Source organism: Rhinatrema bivittatum, chromosome 1 (genome assembly GCF_901001135.1).
Source record: "Rhinatrema bivittatum chromosome 1, aRhiBiv1.1, whole genome shotgun sequence".
NCBI classification, from domain to species: domain Eukaryota; kingdom Metazoa; phylum Chordata; class Amphibia; order Gymnophiona; family Rhinatrematidae; genus Rhinatrema; species Rhinatrema bivittatum.
The window spans coordinates 427,921,387-427,946,450 of record NC_042615.1 but is presented as its reverse complement, the minus strand read 5'-3'; the positions used below and the strand labels follow the sequence as shown (position 1 = coordinate 427,946,450).

Genomic DNA, 25,064 nt, shown 5'->3' with positions numbered 1-25,064 from the left:
TATACCTGTATGACATACTGATTTTTTTTCCCATACCTTGGGCTCCCATTGTAGAGATGTCTGAGGCGTTCTTCAGCACCTTAGAGAAAATAACCTCTATGCCAAACTGGAGAAATGTCTCTTCAAGCAAGAGGAACTCCCTTTTCTTTGGTATTTGGTCTCATAAAACAGATTTCAGATGGACCTAGCCAAGGTAAAAGCCATCTTGGAGTGGCCTTGCCTGGTGGGGCTCCAAGCCTTACAAAGGCTTCTAGGGTTTGCTAACTATTATTGCCAGTTTATCCCTAGTTACTAATCCTTGGCAGCCCCTTTACTACCCTTATCCACAAGGGTGTCAACACAATGGATTGGCCGCCAGAGGCTACTGAGGCTTTTCAAAAACTAAAGGTTGCCTTTGCTTAGGGACCTTGCTTACACCACCCGGATCTCATACAGTCCTTCATTCTGGAGGTAGATGCCTCTACCCTCAGGGTAGGGTCTGTCCTCAGCCAACACAGCTCTGAAGGTGTGCTTCACCTTCTTCTCCAAGAAATTTGCTTTGGCTGAGTGCAATTATAGTATTGGAGATTGGGAGCTCTTGGCAGTTAAGATTGCCCTAGAGAAATGGCACCATCTTCTTAAGGGTGTCAACATCGCATCATAATATATGCGGACCACAAGAATTTTGAACATCTACATCAAGCTCAGTAGCTCAACTCTAGACAGGCCTGCTGGTCCTTGTTTTTTGCCCACTTCGATTTTGAGTTGTGATACTGCCCTGTGCTCAAGAATCAGTGAGCAGATACCCTGCCCCATTCTTTTCAGATCAAGGATGTCCTGGAACCTCCAAAGCATATCATCAATCCCACTAAGATACTCTTGGCCACAATAGTACCTGTCCCCCTAGGGAAGACAGTAGTACCTTCTATATTGTGTGAGAAAGTATTAAAAGGTGCACTTGACTTCTGTGTAGCAGGATACCCTGGATGGGCACAAACTCTTGAACTGCTTCAACAGCACTACTGGTGGCCTCAAATGAAGCAGAATGTTAAAGCCTATGTCAACTTGCATCCCATCTGCTCCCAGCAAAAATGTCTTGCATGGCTGACCCTGGGAGTTGTTACAACTATTGCCAGCCCCCAAGTAACCCTGGACATACTTGTCCACGCACTTTATTGTGGACCTCTCTATCTTTAATGGCGCCACCGTAATATGGGTGGTAATTGACTATTTCTCCAAGAAAGCAAACTTTGTCCCATTGTCCGGTCTTCCATCCACCCCAGAATTGGCACACCTTTTACCCTTCATATCTTCTGTTTACATGGCTTTCCGAAACACATCCTATTAGCTAGAAGAGTTCAGGTCACCGCTTGGTACTGGTGCTTCCTCTGCAAGAAGTTTGGTATCATGATTGACTACATGACGGCCTCTCACTCGCAGGGCAATGGGCAAACGGAGTGCACTAATCAAACTCTTAAAACATTCCTCCGCTCTTATGTCAATGAGCGCCAGGACGACTGGGCCACCCTCCTGCTTTGGGTTAAATTCTCTCACATTAACGCAGTCATTGGTTCTTCCCCTTTCCAACTTGTTTATGGGAAGCAGCCCCTGCTTCCATTGCCAGTACCTGTAACAGTTCCTTCGCCCACAGCTCAACTCTCTGCACAAGAACTACATGACTTGTGGGAACAAACCAATCACTTAACTGAAAAGGTCACTACACAAGCCAAGAATACTGCAGAAGCCCAAAGGAGGCCAGCCCTCCAGTTCAAGATGGCTTGAGGCTCTCTCGCAGCACAGCACCTGCCCGGTGCTGCGCTGCTTGTCTGGGGCTGCCACTGCAATACTAGAAGGCCCCTCCACCCCAGGGAGGTAACTTGAGTAGAGTCCCGGTGCAGCATGGCTCGAGAGTCGCTCACCACATGGTGAGCACCGGCTCCCATGAGGCATAAATTAGAAGCGGCGAGCTCCACCAAAAGCGCCGAGAGAAACGGGAGGGGAAATCTCAACAAGTAGAAAAAACTTGCCGCTCTTAGCATGATCTCTCGTGCGGGCAGGACCCCCCCACCTTTGCACAGCCTCTCCTGCTCCGCTCCCCGCAATGAGTCAAGAGGAGCCTGGTAACTAGACTTTCGGTTTTTTTGGGTTTTTTTTAAACTAACTCGAAGCCCGGCAGGGAAAGAAGGTAAAAGATACATCCCTGAGACTTGGCAGAGGCTACAGGCTGAAAAGGGGGAGGGAGCTGGTCCCTCAGCTATTACCCCCTGTGAATGAAGGAGCAAATCAGTGGGGCTTCCAACCCCTGCTCGTTCCTGGCCTACAACCAGGGGGGACAGTTCCACCAGGACCTCACAACCTCCAGGGAGACTTCTTTTCCTGTCTCTTTTTTTCTTTTGTCATGCTTGGGTACAGAACCGCAGATTTTGCACCACCTCCATCTGCTGGAGACAGAGAACTACTGAAGAGTAGCAGGTGGCACACGAGGTTATAAGGCAGTAGCTGTGAAACTTTCTCTGTCTCCATCTGCTGAAAGGGAGGCAAAACCCAGGTGTCTGGACTGATCTGGGTATATACAGAGAACAATTTATTTGCCACTGTTTAGCTTCCTGACACTGATCTCAATTTCAGAATCCTGTTTTCACAGTCTTTCTGAGCTTCCTGAGTAGCTATCATCTACCATGGTCTCCGTTTCTACCTCTAAATGGGTAGCTTGAGCCTGAAGTGACAAAAGTGCCTTTTCATGCAGGGACTTGATAAATGTTTATCCTTTCTTAATTTTTTTTTTAAATAAAAGGACAATTCAGATATGACACCGCATATCTAACCCAGGTAAAGATAGACTTACCACCGAGGGTCAAGGTGATGCAGGATCAGTCAGATGACTCTTATCTGAACCCTGCTGTTTCAAATGACTAACTATTTTGTTCAGGTTAGACATAAGTGGTAAACATGATGTTTGGGAAATAAATATCTTACATTTGCTCTCTCTGAAACTCAGAAAGCCGTAGAAATACACTGTGAATCATTTGAAACAAGAGATGTTAGGAATGTAATAGCATTGTTACTCGTTCAGCACGTCTTCATGGATATCCTTTTCTCTATATAATATTTAAATCCTTCACAACCTGAAACATGGTATTAGATGTAATAGGAATAGTGCTAGATGCCATAAACTCTACAATCACCACAGTCTTCACAGAAACTTGACAATGGTGAACCCATAAGGTCTATTGAAGCTGATTATCCTCTGTACCTAGCACTTATGATTCCGACCCCTCAAGTCATTTTATTCCACAGGTCATTGTACAAAATTTTCTATCAGCTTTTCAGCATTAGACTTCCAGTATTAGCAGACAGGGCAGATAGGGATGTCCCTTACTCCTGAGTTGACTTGTTGAGCAGTTAGTATTTTAATTGCATGGGCTTGGATACCCATAATAAAAGCACATCTGATTCTAGATAACTTGCTGCACGCAGTCTTAGGGCTACCTTATTTTAAAATCAACCTCTAACACATTTTTCAGCTAATCACGACAGAGCTTGATAAATTGACTTCTATTCAACTGTTGCAGTCTGGGAAGCTGCAGTTCGAGAGTGGACCCTTGAGCCGAACCACCCTGGGTAGAGTAGCTCGGGAGGCGGAGCCACAGGCACAGATCTTCACCCGGGAACCAGGAACCCCCCAGGAGGAGCCCGTAGGGTCCTGGAGCCTTGGGACTTAGGAGACACACGTATGGATCTTCACCCGGGAACCGGAACCCCCCAGGAGGAGCCCGTAGGGTCCCAGTCCCTTGGGACTTATGCACAGTGTCAGTCTCTATAGAAAGGCCCGGGCAAGGAGTAGGCACAGAGTCCAGCAGCAAGGGCCAATAGGCCAGGGAGCACAGAGCAAGCGGGAGCAGGGTCAGAGTCAGTAATGTCTTGAATGGTAACTTGCAGGGTGCAATATGAGAGCCAGCAGCGAGTAGGCCTGAGCCTGGCAGGAAGTAGAAGGTAACAAGACCCAAGACAGTCTGGCAGTAGAGAGAACAGTTCCAGCCCAGACCTGCGTAGGACGCTGTCAGGAGGACAGGAGCGCAGCAGCTGCGTCGGAGAAGCCGAGGACTGAGGCAGGCGGCAGGCAACAGCAGAGTCAGGAACGAGCAGAGGTCAGAGGCTGGCGGCAGGCAGAAGCAGAGTCAGGAACAAGCAGAGGTCGGTGGCTGGCGGCAGGCAGAAGCAGAGTCAGGAACGAGCAGAGGTCGGTGGCTGGCGGCAGGCAGAAGCAGAGTCAGGAACGAGCAGAGGTCGGTGGCTGAAGCTGTACAACGGAAGTGCAACTAAGAACTACACACTGTAGCGACCCTCGTTGCAAGGCAATGAGAGGACTGAAGAGAGCTGGTTATATCGGGCTTGGGGCGTGGCCAGCTCAGGCGGGGTCAGGCTTCCGGTGAGCGTACGTCCATAACGGGCGTCCCCGCGTGCGCGCAGGGCAGCAGCGAGACGGCCCAGCAATGGCGGACGCCCCGAATACTCAGCAGAGCTGCGGAGGCAGCGTTCCCGTCCTCGGAGGTGAGCCCTGATTACAGCCAGTAAGGGGAAAGCGGTGGAGACCGCAACATCAACAGCAAAGGATGACAGCAGCTTTTCACTTTAACAGCAAGGAATTGGCACAGCCTATGTGTACAGCCAGCAACTGCCCTCAAAAACCAAGATCCCATGTGAGCAGACAGGCCTTAACATATAAACAGATTGTGACCCACTTCGCATTATAAAGCACCCAAATCTATTAAAAGAAAGTCCTTTACTGCACATGATAAAATCAAATCACCCAATTAGCTTCTATTAAATATATATATCATGGTAGAGTTGACATCGCAGCATACATAAGAGAGGACTAGTCTTCTGGTTAGAGCAGCTGTCAGCAAACTCGGGAAGCAAGAGCTCAAATCCTGCTTCTCCTACTGTCATTACTTATGAGTTTGGATAAATCACTTCTCTCTTCACTGCCATAGGGTACAAATTTAGGAGGAGATTTACTAAGCCTTGGTATATTCTCCAAAGGGAAAAATACCATGGGATTCAATAGCATGAGGTACCAAGTAACACAGGTTAGTTAGTCCCATAATAAGAACATAAGAACATAAGAAAATGCCATACTGGGTCAGACCAAGGGTCCATCAAGCTCAGCATCCTGTTTCCAACTGTGGCCAATCCAGGCCATAAGAACCTGGCAAGTACCCCAAAACTAAGTCTATTCCATGTTACCATTGCTAATGGCAGTGGCTATTCTCTAAGTGAACTTAATAGCAGGTAATGGACTTCTTCTCCAAGAACCTATCCAATCCTTTTTTAAACACAGCTATACTAACTGCACTAACCACATCCTCTGGCAACAAATTCCAGAGTTTAATTGTGGGTTGAGTAAAAAATAACTTTCTCCGATTAGTTTTAAATGTGGCCCATGCTAACTTCATGGAGTGCCCCCTAGTCTTTCTACTATCCGAAAGAGTAAATAACCGATTCACATCTACCCGTTCTAGACCTCTCATGATTTTAAACATCTCTATCATATCTCCCCTCAGTCGTCTCTTCTCCAAGCTGAAAAGTCCTAACCTCTTTAGTTTTCCTCATAGGGGAGTTGTTCCATTCCCCTTATCATTTTGGTAGCCCTTCTCTGTACCTTCTCCATCGCAATTATATCTTTTTTGAGATGCGGCGACCAGAATTATACACAGTATTCAAGGTGCGGTCTCACCACGGAGCGATACAGAGGCATTATGACATTTTCCGTTTTATTCACCATTCCCTTTCTAATAATTCCCAACATTCTGTTTGCTTTTTTGACTGCCGCAGCACACTGAACCGACGATTTCAATGTGTTATCCACTATGACACCTAGATCTCTTTCTTGAGTTGTAGCACCTAATAAGGAACCCAACATTGTGTAATTATAGTATGGGTTATTTTTCCCTATATGCATCACCTTGCACTTATCCACATTAAATTTCATCTGCCATTTGGATGCCCAATTTTCCAGTCTCACAAGGTCTTCCTGCAATTTATCACAATCTGCTTGTGATTTAACTACTCTGAACAATTTTGTGTCATCTGCAAATTTGATTATCTCACTCATCGTATTTCTTTCCAGATCATTTATAAATATATTGAAAAGTAAGGGTCCCAATACAGATCCCTGAGGCACTCCACAGTCCACTCCCTTCCACTGAGAAAATTGTTCATTTAAGCCTACTCTCTGTTTCCTGTCTTTTAGCCAGTTTGCAATCCATGAAAGGACATCGCCATCTATCCCATGACTTTTTACTTTTCCTAGAAGCCTCTCATGAGGAACTTTGTCAAACGCCTTCTGAAAATCCAAGTATACTATATCTACCGGTTCACCTTTATCCACATGTTTATTAACTCCTTCAAAAAAGTGAAGCAGATTTGTGAGGCAAGACTTGCCCTGGGTAAAGCCATGCTGACTTTGTTCCATTAAACCATGTCTTTCTATATGTTCTGTGATTTTGATGTTTAGAACACTTTCCACTATTTTTCCTGGCACTGAAGTCAGGCTAACCGGTCTGTAGTTTCCCGGATCGCCCCTGGAGCCCTTTCTAAATATTGGGGTTACATTTGCTATCCTCCAGTCTTCAGGTACAATGGATGATTTTAATGATAAGTTACAAATTTTTACTAATAGGTCTGAAATTTCATTTTTTAATTCCTTCAGAACTCTGGGGTGTATACCATCTGCTCCAGGTGATTTACTACTCTTCAGTTTGTCAATCAGGCCTACCACATCTTCTAGGTTCACCGTGATTTGATTCAGTCCATCTGAATCATTACCCATGAAAACCTTCTCCATTACGGGTACCTCCCCAACATCCTCTTCAGTAAACACCAAAGCAAAGAAATCATTTAATCTTTCCACGATGGCCTTATCTTCTCTAAGTGCCCCTTTAACCCCTCGATCATCTAATGGTCCAACTGACTCCCTCACAGGCTTTCTGCTTCGGATATATTTTTTAAAGTTTTTACTGTGAGTTTTTGCCTCTACAGCCAACTTCTTTTCAAATTCTCTCTTAGCCTGTCTTATCAATGTCTTACATTTAACTTGCCAACGTTTATGCTTTATCCTATTTTCTTCTGTTGGGTCCTTCTTCCAATTTTTGAATGAAGATCTTTTGGCTAAAATAGCTTCTTTCACCTCCCCTTTTAACCATGCCGGTAATCGTTTTGCCTTCTTTCCACCTTTCTTAATGTGTGGAATACATCTGGACTGTGGTTCTAGAATGCTATTTTTTAACAATGACCACGCCTCTTGGACATTTTTTACTTTTGTAGCTGCTCCTTTCAGTTTTTTTCTAACAATTTTTCTCATTTTATCAAAGTTTCCCTTTTGAAAGTTTAGCACGAGAGCCTTGGATTTGCACACTGTTCCTCTTCCAGTCATTAAATCAAATTTGATCATATTATGATCACTATTGCCAAAGCAGCCCCCACCACCGTTACCTCTCTCACCAAGTCCTGTGCTCCACTGAGAATTAGATCTAAAATTGCTCCCTCTCTCATCCGTTCCTGAACCAATTGCTCCATAAAGCTATCATTTATTCCATCCAGGAACGTTATCTCTCTAGCGTGACCCGATGATACATTTACCCAGTCAATATTGGGGTAATTGAAGTTTCCCATTATTACTGCACTACCAATTTGGTTAGCTTCCCTAATTTCTCTTAGCATTTCACTGTCCGTCTCACCATCTTGACCAGGTAGACGGTAGTATACCCCTATCACTATAGTCTTCCCCGACACACAAGGGATTTCTACCCATAGATTCAATTTTGTATTTAGTCTCATGCAGGATGTTATCCTGTTGGACTCTATGCCATCCCAGACATAAAGCGCCACACCTCCTCCCGAGTGCTCCTCTCTGTCATTGCGATATAATTTGTACCCCGGTATAGCACTATCCCATTGGTTGTCCTCCTTCCACCATGTCTCTGAGATGCCAATTAAGTCTATGTCATCATTCACTGCTATACATTCTAATTCTCCCATTTTACTTCTTAGACTTCTGGCATTAGCATACAAACATTTCAAAGTTTGTTTTTTGTTTGTATTTTCATTCTGGTTTTTAATTGATAGGGATAAGTTAGAATTTTTTAGCTTAGGTGAGTTTTTAGTTACAGGCACTTGGACTACTTTTCTAATTATTGGAACCTCACTGTCAGGATGCCCTAATTCTATTGCATCATTAGTATCCTTTAAAGATACCTCTCTCCGAACCATGCGCTGCTGAGCTTACTGCTGGGAAAATGCCACAAGGAAAAATAGCGCAACAGCAGCCCCACATCCCAGGGCCGCTCTCTTTTAGTTCATATTGTTTTATTAAATATCACAAAGAATCATGACCTGGGGTGCAGATTCCTTATGCAACCCCAAGTAACTGCATATAGTAACAAACAGACAATTGTTTTAAATGTTTCTTACCCCCTCCCCCTCACCCCCCAAAAAGGTCCTTATGCATATGAGTGCTGTGTCCACAGTCATTCAAAACCTATTCACATAGGCCTGTAGGTCAGTCATTTAAAACCAAACTCCTGGAGCGATGTGGCAATGCTTGAAAGTAGGAGGCCCACGTGACACCATATTGTCCATCTGCATCATATGATGTAAATGACTACACCAAACCCAAAAGGAGGGAGCGACTTTCCCTTTCAAAAACAAAAGAATTACTTTTTTTCCCCATGGTGCACTCTTTCTTTAAGAACAAATGAGGCCCGAAGCCCCGAATCAGCAGTGGGGGAAAGCAGTCAAATAACAAAACCTTCGGAGAAAGGGGGACTTGAACATCTAAAAGATCGCCAACATAGCCCACAACTCGTCCCCAGAATTTCTTAACAAAGGGGCATTCCCAAAAAGAATGGGGTAAAGTGCCAGTTGCTGTACCACAACGCTCACACAGGGCTGAGGATGTGAGCTTAGAATGATATGCAACTTGGGGGGACACAAAGGCTCTCCGAAGGAATTTGTACTGCATTTCCCTATAGTACATATTAACAGAGGTTGCTGAGTTATGCTATAAACAGGCATAAAGAACAGATATGATAATCATAAATGCCCCATCATTGTTCCATCTCTCATCTAAGGTGGAACAAGTGTCTATCTTAACAAGCTTGTGTAAACTCTTGTAGTAAATGGACAAGGATATGGGATGTGACTTTTCAAACAGAAAAAGGGCATCTAAAGAGTGAAAGACTGCGGGCTGCCTGGAAGTCACTGGTAGGGTACGGACATAGTGTTGTATTTGTAAATATGCAAAGAGATGTACATCACTCAACCCATATAAGCTTTTCAAACCTGGGAAAGTGAGGATTCTATGCTCATCATCCAACAAATGGCCTAGTTGTGTAATTCCCCGAGACCCCCAAGAGCGAAAGCTAGCAGATTGAGAGCCAGGGGTGAACTCAAGGTTGCCTAGAATAGGGAGCAAATAAGAGCAAACCTTTGGCAATCCCATCCGCTTTGTTAAGTACATCCAAGCCTTCCTTATAGGTGAGATCAGTATATTTATTAACTTTTTTTTTTTTATATATACCGACATTCGATCCGAGATATCACATCGGTTGACAGAAAACAATTAGATCAAATAAGGCATAGGCATCTTATTTCTTACAGAATAACTTATATTGTACGATAAAGAAAGTGGGAATCGGGCAGAAGATGCTTGCAGGACATATCGCAGGTCTAGGGGGGCCACCATTGTCTTTTCAGCCAAAATATTAACAAAGTGTGAGAGTCCCCCAAAAGCCATTCGCGAACAATATGTAGGTTGGCCACTAAGTTGTAATTGGCAAGGTCAGGAACTCCCAAACCTCCCGACCCCCATCTTGTTTTCAACCAAACTAGGGGGATGCATGATTTTTTGCCTCACCCTATAAAAAGGCATAAGGCTCTATCAAGACGTAAGAGGTCTTGATGTTTGACATGAAGCGGCAAGTTCTGCAAAACATGAAGCCATGTGGGAAGAACGACCATTTTAAATAGGTTAATTCGGCCCCCTAGGGAAAGCAGCAAATTTTGCCATGCTTGCAACTTGTCCTGGTTAAGCTTTAACAGACCCGGTATATTGAGACCATAGATTGTAGTGAGATCAGTAGAAAGACAGACACCAAGATATCGGATAGAGTCTCCAGTCCACTGCAAGGGAAAAGATTCCCCTCATCGCTCTTTAAGGGCCTCTGGGAAGGCCAATGCCTCTGATTATCCTGATTCAGGCGCAATCCAGAAAAGACTCCAAACGAATTAAAAAGTGATAACAAAGAATTCAGCGACCGTTTGGGGTCCATAAAAAAAACTAATATATCATCAGCAAAGGCTACATATTTAAATAACTTGGATTGCTTCCCAGAGTCCAACTGTATTCCCCCGACCTCCTCAGTCATCTGGATAGACAATAACAGTGGTTCGAGATTCAAGAGAAAGAGAAGAGGGGAGAGAGGGCAACCTTGTCGAGTACCTCTAGTGACACGAAAAATGTCCAAGTGAGAGCCATTTATCAAAATAGAGGCCCTCAGGTCCTGATAGAGTAGTCGGATTGCATTGTAATAAAACCCTCACATCTCCATACACTGTAAAATGTGGAACAAATACCCCCATTCTACTCTGTCAAATGCTTTTTCAGCATCAAAACTAACTACTAAGTAGGGGTCTTCCATTTGACTAGAGTGCCATAGCAGTTATCACCATCCTCATGTTGGTAAAACAAATCCTACTTTGCCCACTCCTATAAGGGATGGTAAAATGTCTGCCAGGCGCTCTGTCAAAATTTTGGCCAATACTTTTTGGTCAAAATTCAACAAGGTTGATAAGAGGCAGGAAGGAGAGGACCACTCTCTTTTAAAGGGGCCATGCAGCTCCCAGACTCCCTTCCCCAGGCCAGAGTGCTCAAATCTCTGAGGCCTAGCAAGATTCCTTCTCTTTCTGCACCCTGAAAAACATAAAAATAAATTTTGCCTTCTGTTGGTCCCAGCCCCAACCCCAGTCCCAAATACTGCCGTCATTGTGTCAAAAAAGTGAGTCCCCAATCCCTGGACCTTCTTTTCCCCAACCTCCCCTCTGACCCCAACCACCTTTTGACCACTTACTTAAAATCTCTGATGGTCCAGCAGTTTCAGGCGTGATCCTTAGATCTCCCAGCCTGATGAAGGAATGCTGGCCTCAGATGCCCCTTTGTCCATCACAAGATGGGGCAAAAGAATGCCTGAGGCTAGCATTATTGCTGCTTAGTAAATGAGCCACCCCCCTTATAGATTGTAATCCCTCTGGAACAGGGAAATACCCAATGGCATAGCCACAGATGGGCTCAGGGTCCTGTGCCTGGTCAGTTTTGAAACTGCAGCTCTACGACTTATCAGAGATACCTGATGCTCGGCAACAGACAAATGAAATTGTGGCAAAATGAATAGTGTTGTCATGTCATGCAAGAGTTCGCTGATCCTTTACTACAAAGAAAGTATCCCTTTCTCCACAATCATATCCAGGAACTTTTGAGTTGTGGTCACCCTGAGATTCAGTGCTGATTAGCAGGGGGGGGGGGGTGATGCATGCCAGCTTTTTTCCTCTGTCCCTGCCCCTGACACTCTGTCACATGCATACACCGGTGTGAAAGGGGAGGGGGGAGAGAAAGAGAATGGGGAGGGAAAGGGGAAGAAGAAAGAGGATGGAGGGAAAAGGGTGTGAAAAAGAGAGGGGATATGGAGGGAATGGAGAGAGAGGATGGGGGAAAGAGAGGGAGAGATGAACAAGGATGGGGCGGGGGAAAACAAGAGGTCCAAGATTTGGAGGTACGAGAGATTGGATGATGAGGCCACATGAGAGGAAAAGCAGTAAGTGGGAGGGAGAACTGAGAGACTAAAAGGGGGAAAACTGCAGGAGGGATCACATGGGATAGCGGGGAGAAGAGAATCTGGGAAGAAGAGAGAAAAGAATATTAGAAGGGTGGAGGAAGGCAAAAAAGGCACTTTTAGGAGGTAAAAAGACAGGCTATAGTGACAGATGGTATGGGAGGAGAAGAAAAGCAGAAGAAAATGGGAAAAGAAAGCAATGAGAAGTTAAAAAAAATAAAGGTGAAAACTGAAACAGATTAAAGAATGTAAGAGAAGCAAAAAAGAATAAAAGTAATTATCCAGATACACCAAAAAGGTTGGAAAGCATATTGTAATAATGTAAAATAGTTTTACATATTGAATGATGTTAATTTTATGCTAATTCAGGTAACTCTGCCACAGAATTTCAAAATTGTTACAAAAGAATTTCTAAATGTAGCCCTGAGCTTTCACAGGAAACTACTCACCTTTCCTTGCTGTCTTTTCTAAGAATGGAAAATTGTTAGCATCTGCAGAGGCAACTTTAATAAATGGAACATCCAGTTCATGTAGGAAGTCTACAGATGCCTGTAAAAAAACAAATAAGGTTAAAAAAGGACATCTTTAAACAGAAAGGCCTCAGGGAGCCACGAGTCCAGGCGTTGGGTGATACACTGGTGTTGGTGGCTGTTTGGAGTATTGTGGTGCCTTGTGCTTGGAAATGGGAGGGAAAGAAGAATACCAGGTATAAACTGAAAAGGAGGATCTTGCATGCTCAGCAACACAGGAGGATGGAGTGTAAAGGAAGATGACGACACAAACTGTCAAGGATCGGGAACAATATTCCACAGGTGTTCACGCTGTATCCATGGCAATGAGGATAGGAATAATGGGCAGACTGGAAGGGTCAGTTGGTCCTTTTCTACCATCTTCCCAATTACAATTTACTCTGAATTTAGAGAAGTCTACACACCAGCTCTTAAATCCTAAAGGTCAATTAAAGGATTGCTTTTCTATGCACATTTTTGGTTGCAATTGTATATATTAAATTGTGGAGGCAATATGTTCTGACCTAACCACACATCCTTCCCTTCCCTTCTCACTGCTTAATAAACACAACGATCTCTTTAGTAACCTAGTAACATAGTAAATGATGACAGATAAAGACCCAAATGGTCCATCCAGTCTGCCCAGCAAGTTTTTTTTAGGGTAATAACTGCCGCTACATGTAGGTTACCCCCAAGCTTTCTGTTAATGATAGTAACTGCCTTTCTGTGCAGGTTACTCACAAACAGAAATATAAACTTTAGGTGTAACAGAGGTTACCTCGTTTCTTCAATTTCCATTCTTTAGCCAGCAGGGATTCGCTGTGTTTGTCCCTTCGGCCTTTTGAATTCCAATTCCATTCTTGTCATCACCACATCTTCCAGGAGGCCATTTCAGGTGTCCACCACCCTTTCCGTGAAGAAATATTTCCTGACATCATTCCTATCACCTTGAAGTTTCATATTGTGATCTCTAATTCTACAACTTCCTTTCCAGCAGAAAAGATTTTATTTTTGTGCACCATTAATTCCTTTCAGGTGTTTCAAAGTCTGTATCGTAGCCCTCTGTCTCTCCTCTCCTCCAGGATCTACATAGTTAAATATGTTTTTTATTTATTCTTCACATAATAAAATAAAACTTCTCTCTAAGTATAAATGACTATATCTTAAATCTGAGTGATAATAATCTACAAAATGTTAGACAAATCTTTCATTGTGATTTGAAGTTATGTAGGCAATTTTTCACATTTTCCACAGATAAATGTGTTTATCCTTGGAAAAACACCTGAAAATTGTTCTCCTCTCCTCCCATATGCAGGGGAAAATGTGTGCGTTGTTCACAGCATGCATGCATGCATCTCCCCATTGGTAAAAAAAGGCAGCCCCAGAAGTAGGGTTAGGGTACAGTGCCTAAAGAATGCAAGGGTATTTCATTTTTTGTGTGGTTTACTCAATGCACTGTAAACTTGCAAAGTACCCAGGGTAAAGAATCCCCATAGCACTGGCTGTGGCCAGCTGCTAGATCTTCAAAGAGAAACTCTGCATGATATTTCTCTTTGAAAACTGTCTGGCAGGCCCATGGGCACAAAGTATTCTATTATATGCAGATGATTTATTTTTGGCTATAGAAGATTTAAAATACTTTTCTCAAAAGAAATTCTAACTTTGGAGCAGCATCAGCTTATAAAGTGAACGGATCAGGTCAGAATTCTTATTATTAATTAAGAAGTGGGAGAGAAGTGGTTTTGGGAGCTTGAGTATGGCCGAAATAATTAGGAATTATTTTCACCAGGAGGCTTCAGAGTATGCAAGAGGTTAATATTGATCAATCAGTCTTAAAGACTGGGGATAATTTTGAAAAGTGGATGAATCTTCCATTATTGTTACAAGGTATGATCAATATGATTATGATAGTACCGCAAGTATTCATTTAGTTTCTCTATTTCCTTGGCCTCTCTGAGCATCCCTTTTACCTCTCAGTCATCTGGTAGCCAAACTGACTTTCTCATAGACTTTTTACTTCAAATGTATTTGAAAAAGTTCTATTATTAGTTTTTGCCACACTGGTAAGCTTCATCTAAAATTCTATCATTGCCTGTCTTACTACTGTTTTATATCTAACTTACCAGTGCTTATGCTCCATCCTATTGTCATTATTTGAATCTGCTTTCTGCTTTTAAATAATGCCCTTTTAACTGTAACTACTTCATTTACTTCACCATTAAACTGTGCTGGCAATTATTTGGTCTTATTTTGACCTTTTTAATGCATGAAAATCATTTTATCTGGGCTTCCAAAATGAATTTTTGAAACCATGTCTACACCTCATGCAAACTTTTAACTTTTTCAACACTTCTTTTACTGTTTTTTTTTCTAATTTCTTCATTCTGTTATAGTCTCCCTTTTTAAAATTAGATGCCAGAGCAATAGTTTACTTAATATCCTCCCTCCAGTGATTATGTCAAATTTGATTGCATTATGATGGCTATTGCTTAGCAACCCAAACACAGTAATCCTTTGCACCAGGTCGTGCGTTCCACTGGAAAGTAAATCTAAAGTAGCTGCCCCTCTCATTGTTTCTAGGACTAACTGTTCCATGAAGCATTCATTTATGTCATCTAGAAACTTAACCTCTCTAGCACTGACTCAGTCAATACTGGGATAATTGAAGTCTCCCATTATTACTGGGTTGCCAAGATACTTCACAAAGAATTATCAGACAAACTGAATGAGTTGTTTTTCTTTGTATTTAATAAGGAGGATGTTGGGGACAATCCCACACTGAAAACTTCCTTTGATAGTAATGATTCTGAGGAACTAAAGCAAATCAGTGTGAAACTGGAAGATGTAATTGATCAAACTGACAAACTCAAGGTTAACAAATTTACCAGGATCAGATGGTATTCACCCCAGAGGTCTGAAAGAACTCAAACATGAATTTGCAAATCTGTTGTTGGTAATCTGTAACCTATCATTTAAAACAGCAACAGAAATCTGATAACTGGAGGGGGGCTGGCCAATGTAACACCGATTTTTAAAAGGGACTCTAGAGTGATCTGGGAAACTATTAGCCTGACACTGGTGCTGGAAAAATAGTAGAAGCTAATCTTACAAAAAAAATATCACTGTCCATATAGATAGCAATGGTTTAATGGGGAAGAGTCAACATGGTTGTAGAAAAGGGAAGTCTTGCCTTACTACTCTATTAGATTTTTTTTTTTAAAGTGTAAATATACATGTGGATACTGTGATGGAGTGCAGCGCTGCCGGGGGCAGGAATGGATAAGATACCATAAGGCAGCTAGTAATACTAGAGCCCGCCAGCAGGTGGAGCAGGTGAAGGCGGAAACTACAAATCCCAGGTTCCTAGACCCACCACCTGACCTGTAGGGAGAGCCTGGAGGTGAGCAGGTGTCAGACTTAGACACTAATGAGTCACACAGGTGAGCCTGGGGAGCTAGAGGAAGAGGGCGTGCCTAGGTAGCAGCAGTGGCCAGAAAAAGCGAGTGCCAGGAAGCAAAGGGGGAGAAGGAAATGGAGGTAGGTTCCGGGGGGAGAGGAATCCTCCAGCTGTCTCAGGGGCACAGCCTAGCCTGAAAAGGGAAACAGAGAACCTGTACCCTAAGGGAAGTTAGGGCAGGTGTGTTTGCGGGTGGACGGGAGAGCCAGGGGGCTCAAACAGTGCCTTTGCTCCAGCACCTGTGTTAAGGGGTTAGACTGCTGGAGAGCGGGGGCAGGGTCATTTGTTCAGCTCCTGAGGGGACGGAGCCAATGTAACAGATTCAGCTACTCTGCTTTATAAAAATGCTTTGAGGAACATCTCTCTCTCTGTGTTATCTTTGGGGGTTGGGGGACTGCTTCAACCCCACGCCATACAAAGAGAACCCAGAAGCCCAGCAAAACCAGGGCCAGTGGAGACCTGAACCCAGGGAGTCCTGTGAGACTGAGGGACTCCAGGGATGTCCAGGACTCGCGAGGGGCCTGAACCGGAGGCAGCGGAGCGGCACCCAGGGCAGCACGGGCGGTGAGCCTTCACAATACAGATGAACCAAATAATATACAGGTAGATTTTAAAAACATACGCGCGCGCGTACTTATAAAATTCAGATTTACATCTGAAAGCAGACGTAAATCTGCGTGCACCAGCAGACTGCTGGCGCGCCATCACCCGACCCGGGGGCTGGTCCGGAGGCCTCGACCACACCCCCGGGCCAGCACCACGCCCCCGGGCCCGCCCCCGAAACGCCACATCACGCCCCCGAAACGCCGTTTCATTCTGCAACGCCCCCCGACACGCCCCTCTGCGCGCGCCGGCGGCCTATGCAAAATAGGCACGCCTGTGTGTGAGGGCCCTGCGCGCGTAAATCCGGCTGGATTTACGCGCGCAGGGCATTTAAAATCCGCCCCATAGTGTACTTGGATTTTTAGAAGGCATTTAACTTAGGGTGCTCATATGTCCTCCTTTCTCCTTTCTCTGCTCCTCTCCAAGCGCCTGGTACCCCTGCCCTCCTGCCTGGCCAAAAAAAAGAAAAATCATACTTAAGAGCAGACAGACTGTAGCAGTGTTTGGGAAGGGCCAGGAGTCAGCAGGGCTTTGTAACTGTAACCAATGGGAAAGCAGTCCTGACCTGAAGATGAAAGCAAGCTTAATTTCAAGAATGGATAATGAATCAGAAAATGTCTGCACCTAGGACTGTTACAGAGGGGGAGGAGTAGTCATTTTATCCTTAAGACAATTTACAAGGTGTGGATAGAGTTGCCAACTTTTCCATAGACCAGGACAGGACATTTGAGGACCGGGGGATGGTGTGGGGGAATGGTACCCCCTCATTTGCATAAATTTTAAATCCTGCCAGTGATCTACCTAAACAGTGTATCTATGTAACTGCAGAACCACTGGGAGCTGAGGGCTGTTCTGTTCACCACCTCCTCTCCCTATGCTGTCCAATCACAGCCTGGGAAAGGAGGCAGGGATACAGCTCCGACCTGCCTTTCTCTTCCTTTAACTAAGAGGCTATGGGAAAAAGGAGGATCCACCTGCAAAACCGGACATATAGTGTCTGGTCAGTACTTCTGACTGGACACTGTACAGAACGCTTGAAAACCTGGCTGTCTGGTCCAAAACTGGACAGTTGGCAAACCTAGCTGTGGATGTCTGCTGGGGGCGATGGTAGAAGCACTTGCTGATTGAGTACATAAGCAACAGCACAACAGATAAAGAGTGTGTGTCAGAGAGGGAAATAGACCTGATGGGTAGAGAATGAAACAAGGGGAAAGGGGATCTGCTGTTAGGCAGGAGGAAAGGAGAGACAGGTGGAAGAGTGAGGCATGCTTCTGGGGAGCAGGGACCTATGCCTGCTGCTAGTCAGGGAGATGGATCTGCTGCAGACATGGGAAAAGGTAGAGGGTTGTGGGACCTGATACTGGGCAGGGGAGAGAAAGAGTGGTTTGGAAGGGGGAAAAGAGAGAAGGGAAAAGTAAAGGGAAAGACAGAAAGGAGCAGGATACCTCTAGAGATATTAAGAAGTTTGTGAGGGTAGGGAGCTAGAGCAAGAGATGGAGCAAAAAACACACATACATGGTAAGCTCTTTCAGGCGGGGAATTATCATACCTGAATTCTACATATGCAGGCCGCTCGTGAAACACCTGACTCGCTGGATGAACTAGTGGCTTTGGCTACTAGGATCGACCACCGGCTTCCTGATAAGGTGAAAGAACTCTGGCCTAATAGAGGACCAGGTCAGAAGGAGGCTAGTGCTAAACCTGCACCTCGGATGGTTCCAGTAATTCCTGCTGCCAGTGGAGATGAACCGATGCAACTTGGTCACAGTCATTTGACTTCCAAAGAGAGAAGACTTCAGAAGAGGCATGGTCTGTGTATGTACTGTGGACAGGCTGGTCACGATGTCCCAACATGCCCAATTCATCTGGGAAACGGACGGGCCTAAGTCCTGTAGGAGGACTGTTCTTAGGCCTTTCGACACCCTCTCCTCCGCTCTCTCCCCCAGTCTCCTTGATCTGCGGACTGTCTGAGTTTCAAACTCTTGCTCTGGTGGATTCAGGGGCAGGAGGCAACTTTATTCTTCAATGCCTAGTGGAACATTTGAGGATCCCCCTCGTCACTTTGAAGGTTCCACTTCTCATATCTTCCATCCATGGGAAGCCCTTACTGGGTGATGTGACTTGCCAAATTGCACCGGAGCTCTCCATACTGAGTCAATTTCCTTCTTTGTGTTAGAGAAGGCCATGCACCCTATCGTCTTGGGGTTACCCTGGTTGCAGTCGCACCAACCCCAATTTGACTGGGCATCCTTGGAACTCTCCCACTGGGGCCCAGGTTGTCATGGAAAGTGCATTAAGGAGATTGCTCCTGTCATCTGCATGCCTACAACTCCAGTGATGCCGGGACTGCCGCCCCAATACGCATATTTTAATGACGTGTTTACCAAAGAAGCTGCTGACTTTCTTCCTCTGCATAGGTTCCTATGACTGTGCCATAGGACTGAAACCCTCCTAAAGGACATGTCTATCCACTCTCAGCGATTGAGAACAAGGCAATGTCCGAATACATCGAGGAGAATTTACAGAAGGGGTTTATTAGACCATCGAAGTCTCCAGCCGGCGCAGGCTTCTTCTTTGTAGGGAAGAAGGACGGTACCTTATGTCCTTGTATCGCTTACTAAGGTCTTAACGAGATCACAATTAAAGACTGCTACCCCCTGTCTTTAATCTCAGAGCTGTTTGACTGGCTTCAGGGGGCCAAATATTCTCAAAACTTGACCTGAAGGGGGCCTACAACTTAGTTGGCATTCGCAGTGGCGACAAATGGAAAACAGCCTTCAACACTCGAGATGGCCATTTTGAGTACTTAGTAATGCCCTTCGGCCTGTGCAACGCACCCGCTATATTTAAGAACATGATGAACGACATCTTGCGGGACCTGCTGTACAAGAGTGTCGTGGTATATCTTGATGATATCCTGATATTTTCTCAGGATTTGCCTACTCATCTAGAGGATGTCAAGCAAGTACTACGCCGACTCCGTGAACACAGGCTCTACGCCAAACTATCCAAGTGCGAATTTCATAAAGACTCCGTGCCTTTTCTTGGCTATATTGTGTCTAAAGATGGCTTCCAGATGGACCCTCAAAAGCTGGATAGTATCAAAAATTGGTCCCAACCTACCAGCCTGAAGGTCTTGAGACAATTTTTGGGGTTTACCAACTATTATAGAAGCTTTATAAAGAACTACTCTTCTTTAACAGTACCCTTGACCGCAATGACCCGAAAGGGTTCCAACGCTTCAAAATAGTCTGTGGAGGCCATTTACGCTTTTGAGAAATTAAAGACTGCCTTTTCCATGGAACCATGTTTGCGGCATCCTGACCCCAACACCCATTTATTGTAGAAGTTGACGCTTCAGATCTCAGCGTGGGGGCTGTATTGAGCCAAACTGGAGACTCTAAATCCTTACGTCCATGCTCTTTCTTCTCACGACGTTTCTCCCCGGCAGAGAAGAACTATGGGATCAGAGATAAAGAGCTCTTGGCTATTAAGCTAGCATTTGAGGAATGGCGGCCTTGGCTCGAAGGCGCTCAACATCAAATAACTGTATTCAAGGACCATAAAAATCTAGAGTATCTCTGCCATGCGCAACGTCTTAACTACAGACAAGCTAGATGGTCCTTATTCTTCAATTGTTTTGACTTTGTGCTTAAATATTGCCCCGGAGACAGAAATACCAGAGCTGATGCCTTTCATGCTCCTTATTTTCGGATGATGTACCTGAAGAACCTCAGCACATAATTGACCTGAAGAAAGTCATCTTGGCGACTACACATTCTGTGCCACGATGGTAAGACCATCGTGCCTAAACATCTCAGGAAGAAAGTGCTCTTTTGGGCGCATGATTCCAAGCTGGCTGGCCATCCTGGTCAACGCTGCACCCTCCTTAAGATCCGGAGGTTCTATTGGTGGCCTATCCTACGTGGCATCTTGTACCAACTGTGCCAAACACAAACCTGCTTCTGGCCAACCGTGGGGATTGCTGCAGACACTGCCAATTCTGGAACAGCCCTGCTCACACATTGCTACTGACTTTGTAGTCGATTTACCCCTTTCTGGAGGAATGAATACCATCTGGGTAACAGTTGATCGCTTCAGCAAGATGGCCCATTTTGTGGTGCTGCCTGGCTTACCTTCAGCCTTGGAGCTTGCGAAGCTCTTCATATCGCACATTTTCGCCTTCACGGCCTACCAAGACATATTGTTTCAGACCGAGGATCTCAATTCACGGCAAGATTCTGGAGGGCCTTGTGCAAGTTATTCGACATCTCTCTGGACTGCACTTCAGCCTATCATCCACAATGAAATGGCCAAACAGAATGGATGAATAGAACCTTAAAACAGTTCATTCGAGCCTATGTGTGTTGCCGTCAGAATAACTGGGCTGAACTGTTACCTTGGGATGAATTCGCCATCAATTCTCATCCAGCAACATCAACTAGATCAACACCTTTTGAAGTGGTATATAGATGCTCTCCAACACCGCCACTTCCACTGAAGCTCTCAGTGACATCCCCAGCAGCTCAATCTACTGCTGCTGCAATTCATAACCTGTGGACTCAGACGAAAGACATGCTAGTTAAAGCGAGTGACCATGCTAAGAAGTTTTGTGACGCTCACCATTCTCAAGCACCTGTCTTCAAACCCAGTGACAAAGTCTGGTTATCTACCAAACATCTCAGACTGAAGTTACCCTCCACTCATTTTGCTCCTTGCTACATTTCCAATCCTCCGACGTCTTGGCAACATCACTTACAGTCTGAAGCTACCACCCGGACTAAACATCCCCAGTGCTTTTCACATTTCACTCTTGAAACCTCTCATACTCAGTGAATTCTCTTCCAAGACTCAGGAACCACCTGCCATCAATGCAGAAGATGACCTAGAATTTAAGGTCGAAGAGATTCTTGATGTCCGAAGACAAGGCAAAACACTTGAATACCTTCTTTCTTGGGAAGGTTTCGGCCCCGAAGAAAATTCTTGGGAGCCTCAGGCTAACATCCTTGATAAAGAGATGCCCTATCAATTTCATCTCGCGCATCCTTTGAAGCCTAAACCTGGTACCCACAGAGGAGACCGCCCTTTGAAGGGGGGTACTGTTGCAACTGTCGCTGCCCGACGTCTCCACTCCGCCCTCCTTACCTCTTTGGTGACTCCTCCTGTGGTTGATGGACGTCTGGCTGCCATCCTCTCCGGCATCCACAGTCCGGCTTGGGCGCTTCATCCCGCCATGTTGTTCAGCTACCATAGGGCTCGCGCACCGCATGGCCCTGCTTATTTCTTCTTTGACGTGAACCTCAGAGGCATCCCCCTCTGATGACATCACGTATCCCGGATACAAAAGCCTACTCTGTTTACTAGCTAATCGAGTTAGTAAGGTGAAGGGACTCATTACAGATGGGATTCGCTCTCCATACCTAGCTACTCTGCCTCTCCTTAATTGGACTTACTCTATCGGGGTACCCGCTCCTCGGGGGCCTCTCTCTTTTCTTTCAGGTCACTGTCTGGAACTGGTACTCGCTCCTCGAGGGCCCATGTTCCCGGACTCGCTGCCTGAGCTCACTTCTGCTTGGAAGAAACCGCTGCCTACACCATCAGTGAGTTACCATCTATATTCTCTCAGAGCTGTTCCCTGGAACCAGGTACTCGCTCCTCGATGGCCTGCCTCTATTCCAGCTTCTGTGTTACCTTCCGGGAGAGACCACTGTGTGAATAATCAACCAACGAGGCTCCATACCAGAATCCTGTTATGCTCCACTGTACTCACTATCTCAGTTTCTCTCCACTACAGCACATCTATTGAGGGATCGCTGTTTCAGTGTCATGAGGGACTACAAGCCCAGCCGGGCTTCATCTTTACTCACTACTGCCACCTCTGGTGGCTTCTCAACTCTGTTTAATAAAAGATAATTCTGTGTTGTGTGTCCTAAAGCTGAGCCTGACCTGTGGCCCCTCACAGGTCTTCCCCCCCCCCCCCCCCCCCCCCCCCCGTGGGCATGGTCATCTGTCACAGTGTCCAAGGGTCCACCCAAAACATTACAAACAATAACAGAAACCTCCTCCACGTCGCTACACTTTGTAGGCTTGTGCTCTACTGTAGAGGCCAACCCATTCCAGGTAGCCCTTTCCTGTGCAAAGGAAAGGGACCTCTCCCTGGGTTTAGCCAGCCTATCTCTTAACACCCGCCAACCCATGTTGATCCACTGTTCACATGGAAACCTCCTCCACCTCGGCCTTCAAAATTCTCGTTTGTATATCTGTTATGTCCACCAGATTTTAAAAGACCAGCGAGAGCTCATTAGATGCCAACGGAACCACCCCACTCTAGGGGCGAACCCATTCTATGGAGCCCTTTCCTGCACAAAAGAAAGGGAACTCTCCCTGGTGCCAGCCTGTCTTGCCCCTATCAAAACCACAGGGACATGATTACCTCAGCTCTGCCAGTCTGACTTGCCCCTATCAAAACCACAGGGACCAGACTACCTCCCCTCTGCCAGCCTGTCTTGCCCCTATCAACTTTCTGCCACTCTGCCTTGCTGCCATACACCAGATGACTCACTCTACTCCTTGTGGTGTTCTTGCCACTATCATGGTTCCTCAGTGAGTTGGTGATAGTCTTTCTGCCGCTTTGTCCCTTTATCGGCGCCTTGTGGTTTTTTTCTGACACTCTTTCTGCTTGCTATGTTCCCTCTTCATTGTGCTTAGGATGTTGATGCCACTTGTCTTGCCACTTTGCCTGTCATGCTGCCTTCGAGGGTTCATGCAACTGTTATTGGTGCTCTCTTTTGAAGCTGTGGTGTGTTTTTGACACTCTCGCTTCTGCTTTGCAACTCTGTTAAAGCACTCTTGCCACTCCTGGTACCCCTTTGCCCCTTTCCATTGCCTGAGGCTATTCATGCCACTTTGGTGCCACTTTGCCACAGTATAAGTACCTTGGAGCTCTTTTCTCATTCTGATGATTGTTCCCCAGAAGTTTCATCAGAATTGATAAGAAAACCCCAATTCTGCAGCCAAAAATAGGCTGCAAATACTTCCCCCATTGACTTTAATGGGAAGCGAAAAATGAATAAAACTAATAAACAAATTGGTTTTCCCCACTATGAAACTAATGAAATGCATTTGGGTCCTGGTGAAACGAAAAACGAATCGAAACAAATTTTTCCCTTCTGCACATCCCTATGCTGCATAAGTTTACTTCTGCTATGGAGGAAATGTTTGTTTAGCCACATCTGAGGGATTTTAAGGGTCTGAGCTAACTGGTGGGGAGTGAAGGCTATTAAACTAGGGGGATTTGGAAGACCTAGCTCTTAACTGGGTAAACTGGTGAAACTGGCAATGGCGTCAGCACGCACCTCTTTTAAAATCTCCCGATTTATGTGGTAGAAGCAGGATTTGTGCACCCACTCAAAATTAGGTGCACATGTGCACATGGCCAGACTATTAAAAAACATGCACACATATGCATGCACAAGTTATAAAATGGTCACGTCCCTGGGCGCGTACCGAAATACGTACCAATGTGTGCCTGTGCGCCAGTTTGAAAGTTACCGTCTAAATGAGGAAGTCTGGATTTTTGCAAAATAGTCTAAGGGAAGCAACAGCCATAGAAAAGTAGGTCTCAAGGGGGAACTCTGCTGAAGGAATGGCATCTAAACGACATGTGATTCTTAGGGAGAGTTACAAGAGAGGGCTTCCCAAACTTTTTAGTCAATATGACCCCATTTTAGCACTTGAAAATTCACATGATCCCAGAGAACAACCAAAACAAATTAACAGGGGTATAGTCCCCGTCCAAAATCACTCCTTTCCACCATCCCCCTACTCTCCAACTGATCTCCTCACTAACCTCCACTCTCTCCAGTTAATCCTCTCTTATCCTTCTCCCCTCCATTAGACACCTCTTACATCCCCCAGCTCCTCATACCTCCCCCCTGCCCATTCCCTATCATCACCTCAAGTGCTTTATGCTCCCCACAGCTGATCTTTTCTCACTCCCAAGCCCTTTTTATAACCCCCAACTGATCCTCTGTCATCAACGCCCTCTCACCCCAACCCCCATTCCCTCCTCACTCTCATCTCCCATTCTCTCAGTCTCTCACCTCCCAGCTTCACATCTTCCCCTTCTAACTCTTCCTTCACATCCCCTAGCTGATCTCCTCTCACCCTCTGCTTCTCTCTTGTATCATCCATTTGATTTTCAGTTATCCTCCCACTCACCATCCACAGCCAATCCCTTCCCACATGATCCAACCCTCAGTCATCTCCTGCATCTGATCCCTCCCATCAAATATCCCCTCCTGCATCTGATCCCTCCCATCAATATCCCCTCTTCCAAAGCTCCCCCTAGCCAGGGTCCTGAGCCAAAGAAGGATGACAACTGGTGAGAAGATTAGGCAGGCTGATGACAGGAGCATCATTTTTCTCAGGTAGGTTAAATGGTGGAGGAGAGAGGGGCAGTAGCAATCTCCACAACCTATGCATACTCAGCCCTCCTCTACCCTAATGGCTGGTCCCAAAAGCCTGACAGTGATAATCAAGCAGCAGCTGCATAATGAAAGTCAGCATGAAGCCTCTGTGCCTGTGCAAACTCACAGGCCCTGTAATGGCCTTGATCCCTCCTTGTGC

The 25,064-nt window shown here is 45.4% G+C and overlaps 1 protein-coding gene across 1 annotated transcript in view; it reads right to left on the bottom strand.

Annotated features, from left to right (window-relative positions):
* The window catches only part of LOC115092778 (sialic acid synthase-like), a 102,350-nt gene that overhangs the window by 62,245 nt on the left and 15,041 nt on the right, over positions 1–25,064 (bottom strand). The window contains exon 3 of the mRNA XM_029604088.1: positions 12,317–12,416. Within this exon, the coding sequence (XP_029459948.1) occupies positions 12,317–12,416 (100 nt within the window). The remainder of the gene's footprint in view (positions 1–12,316; positions 12,417–25,064) is intronic.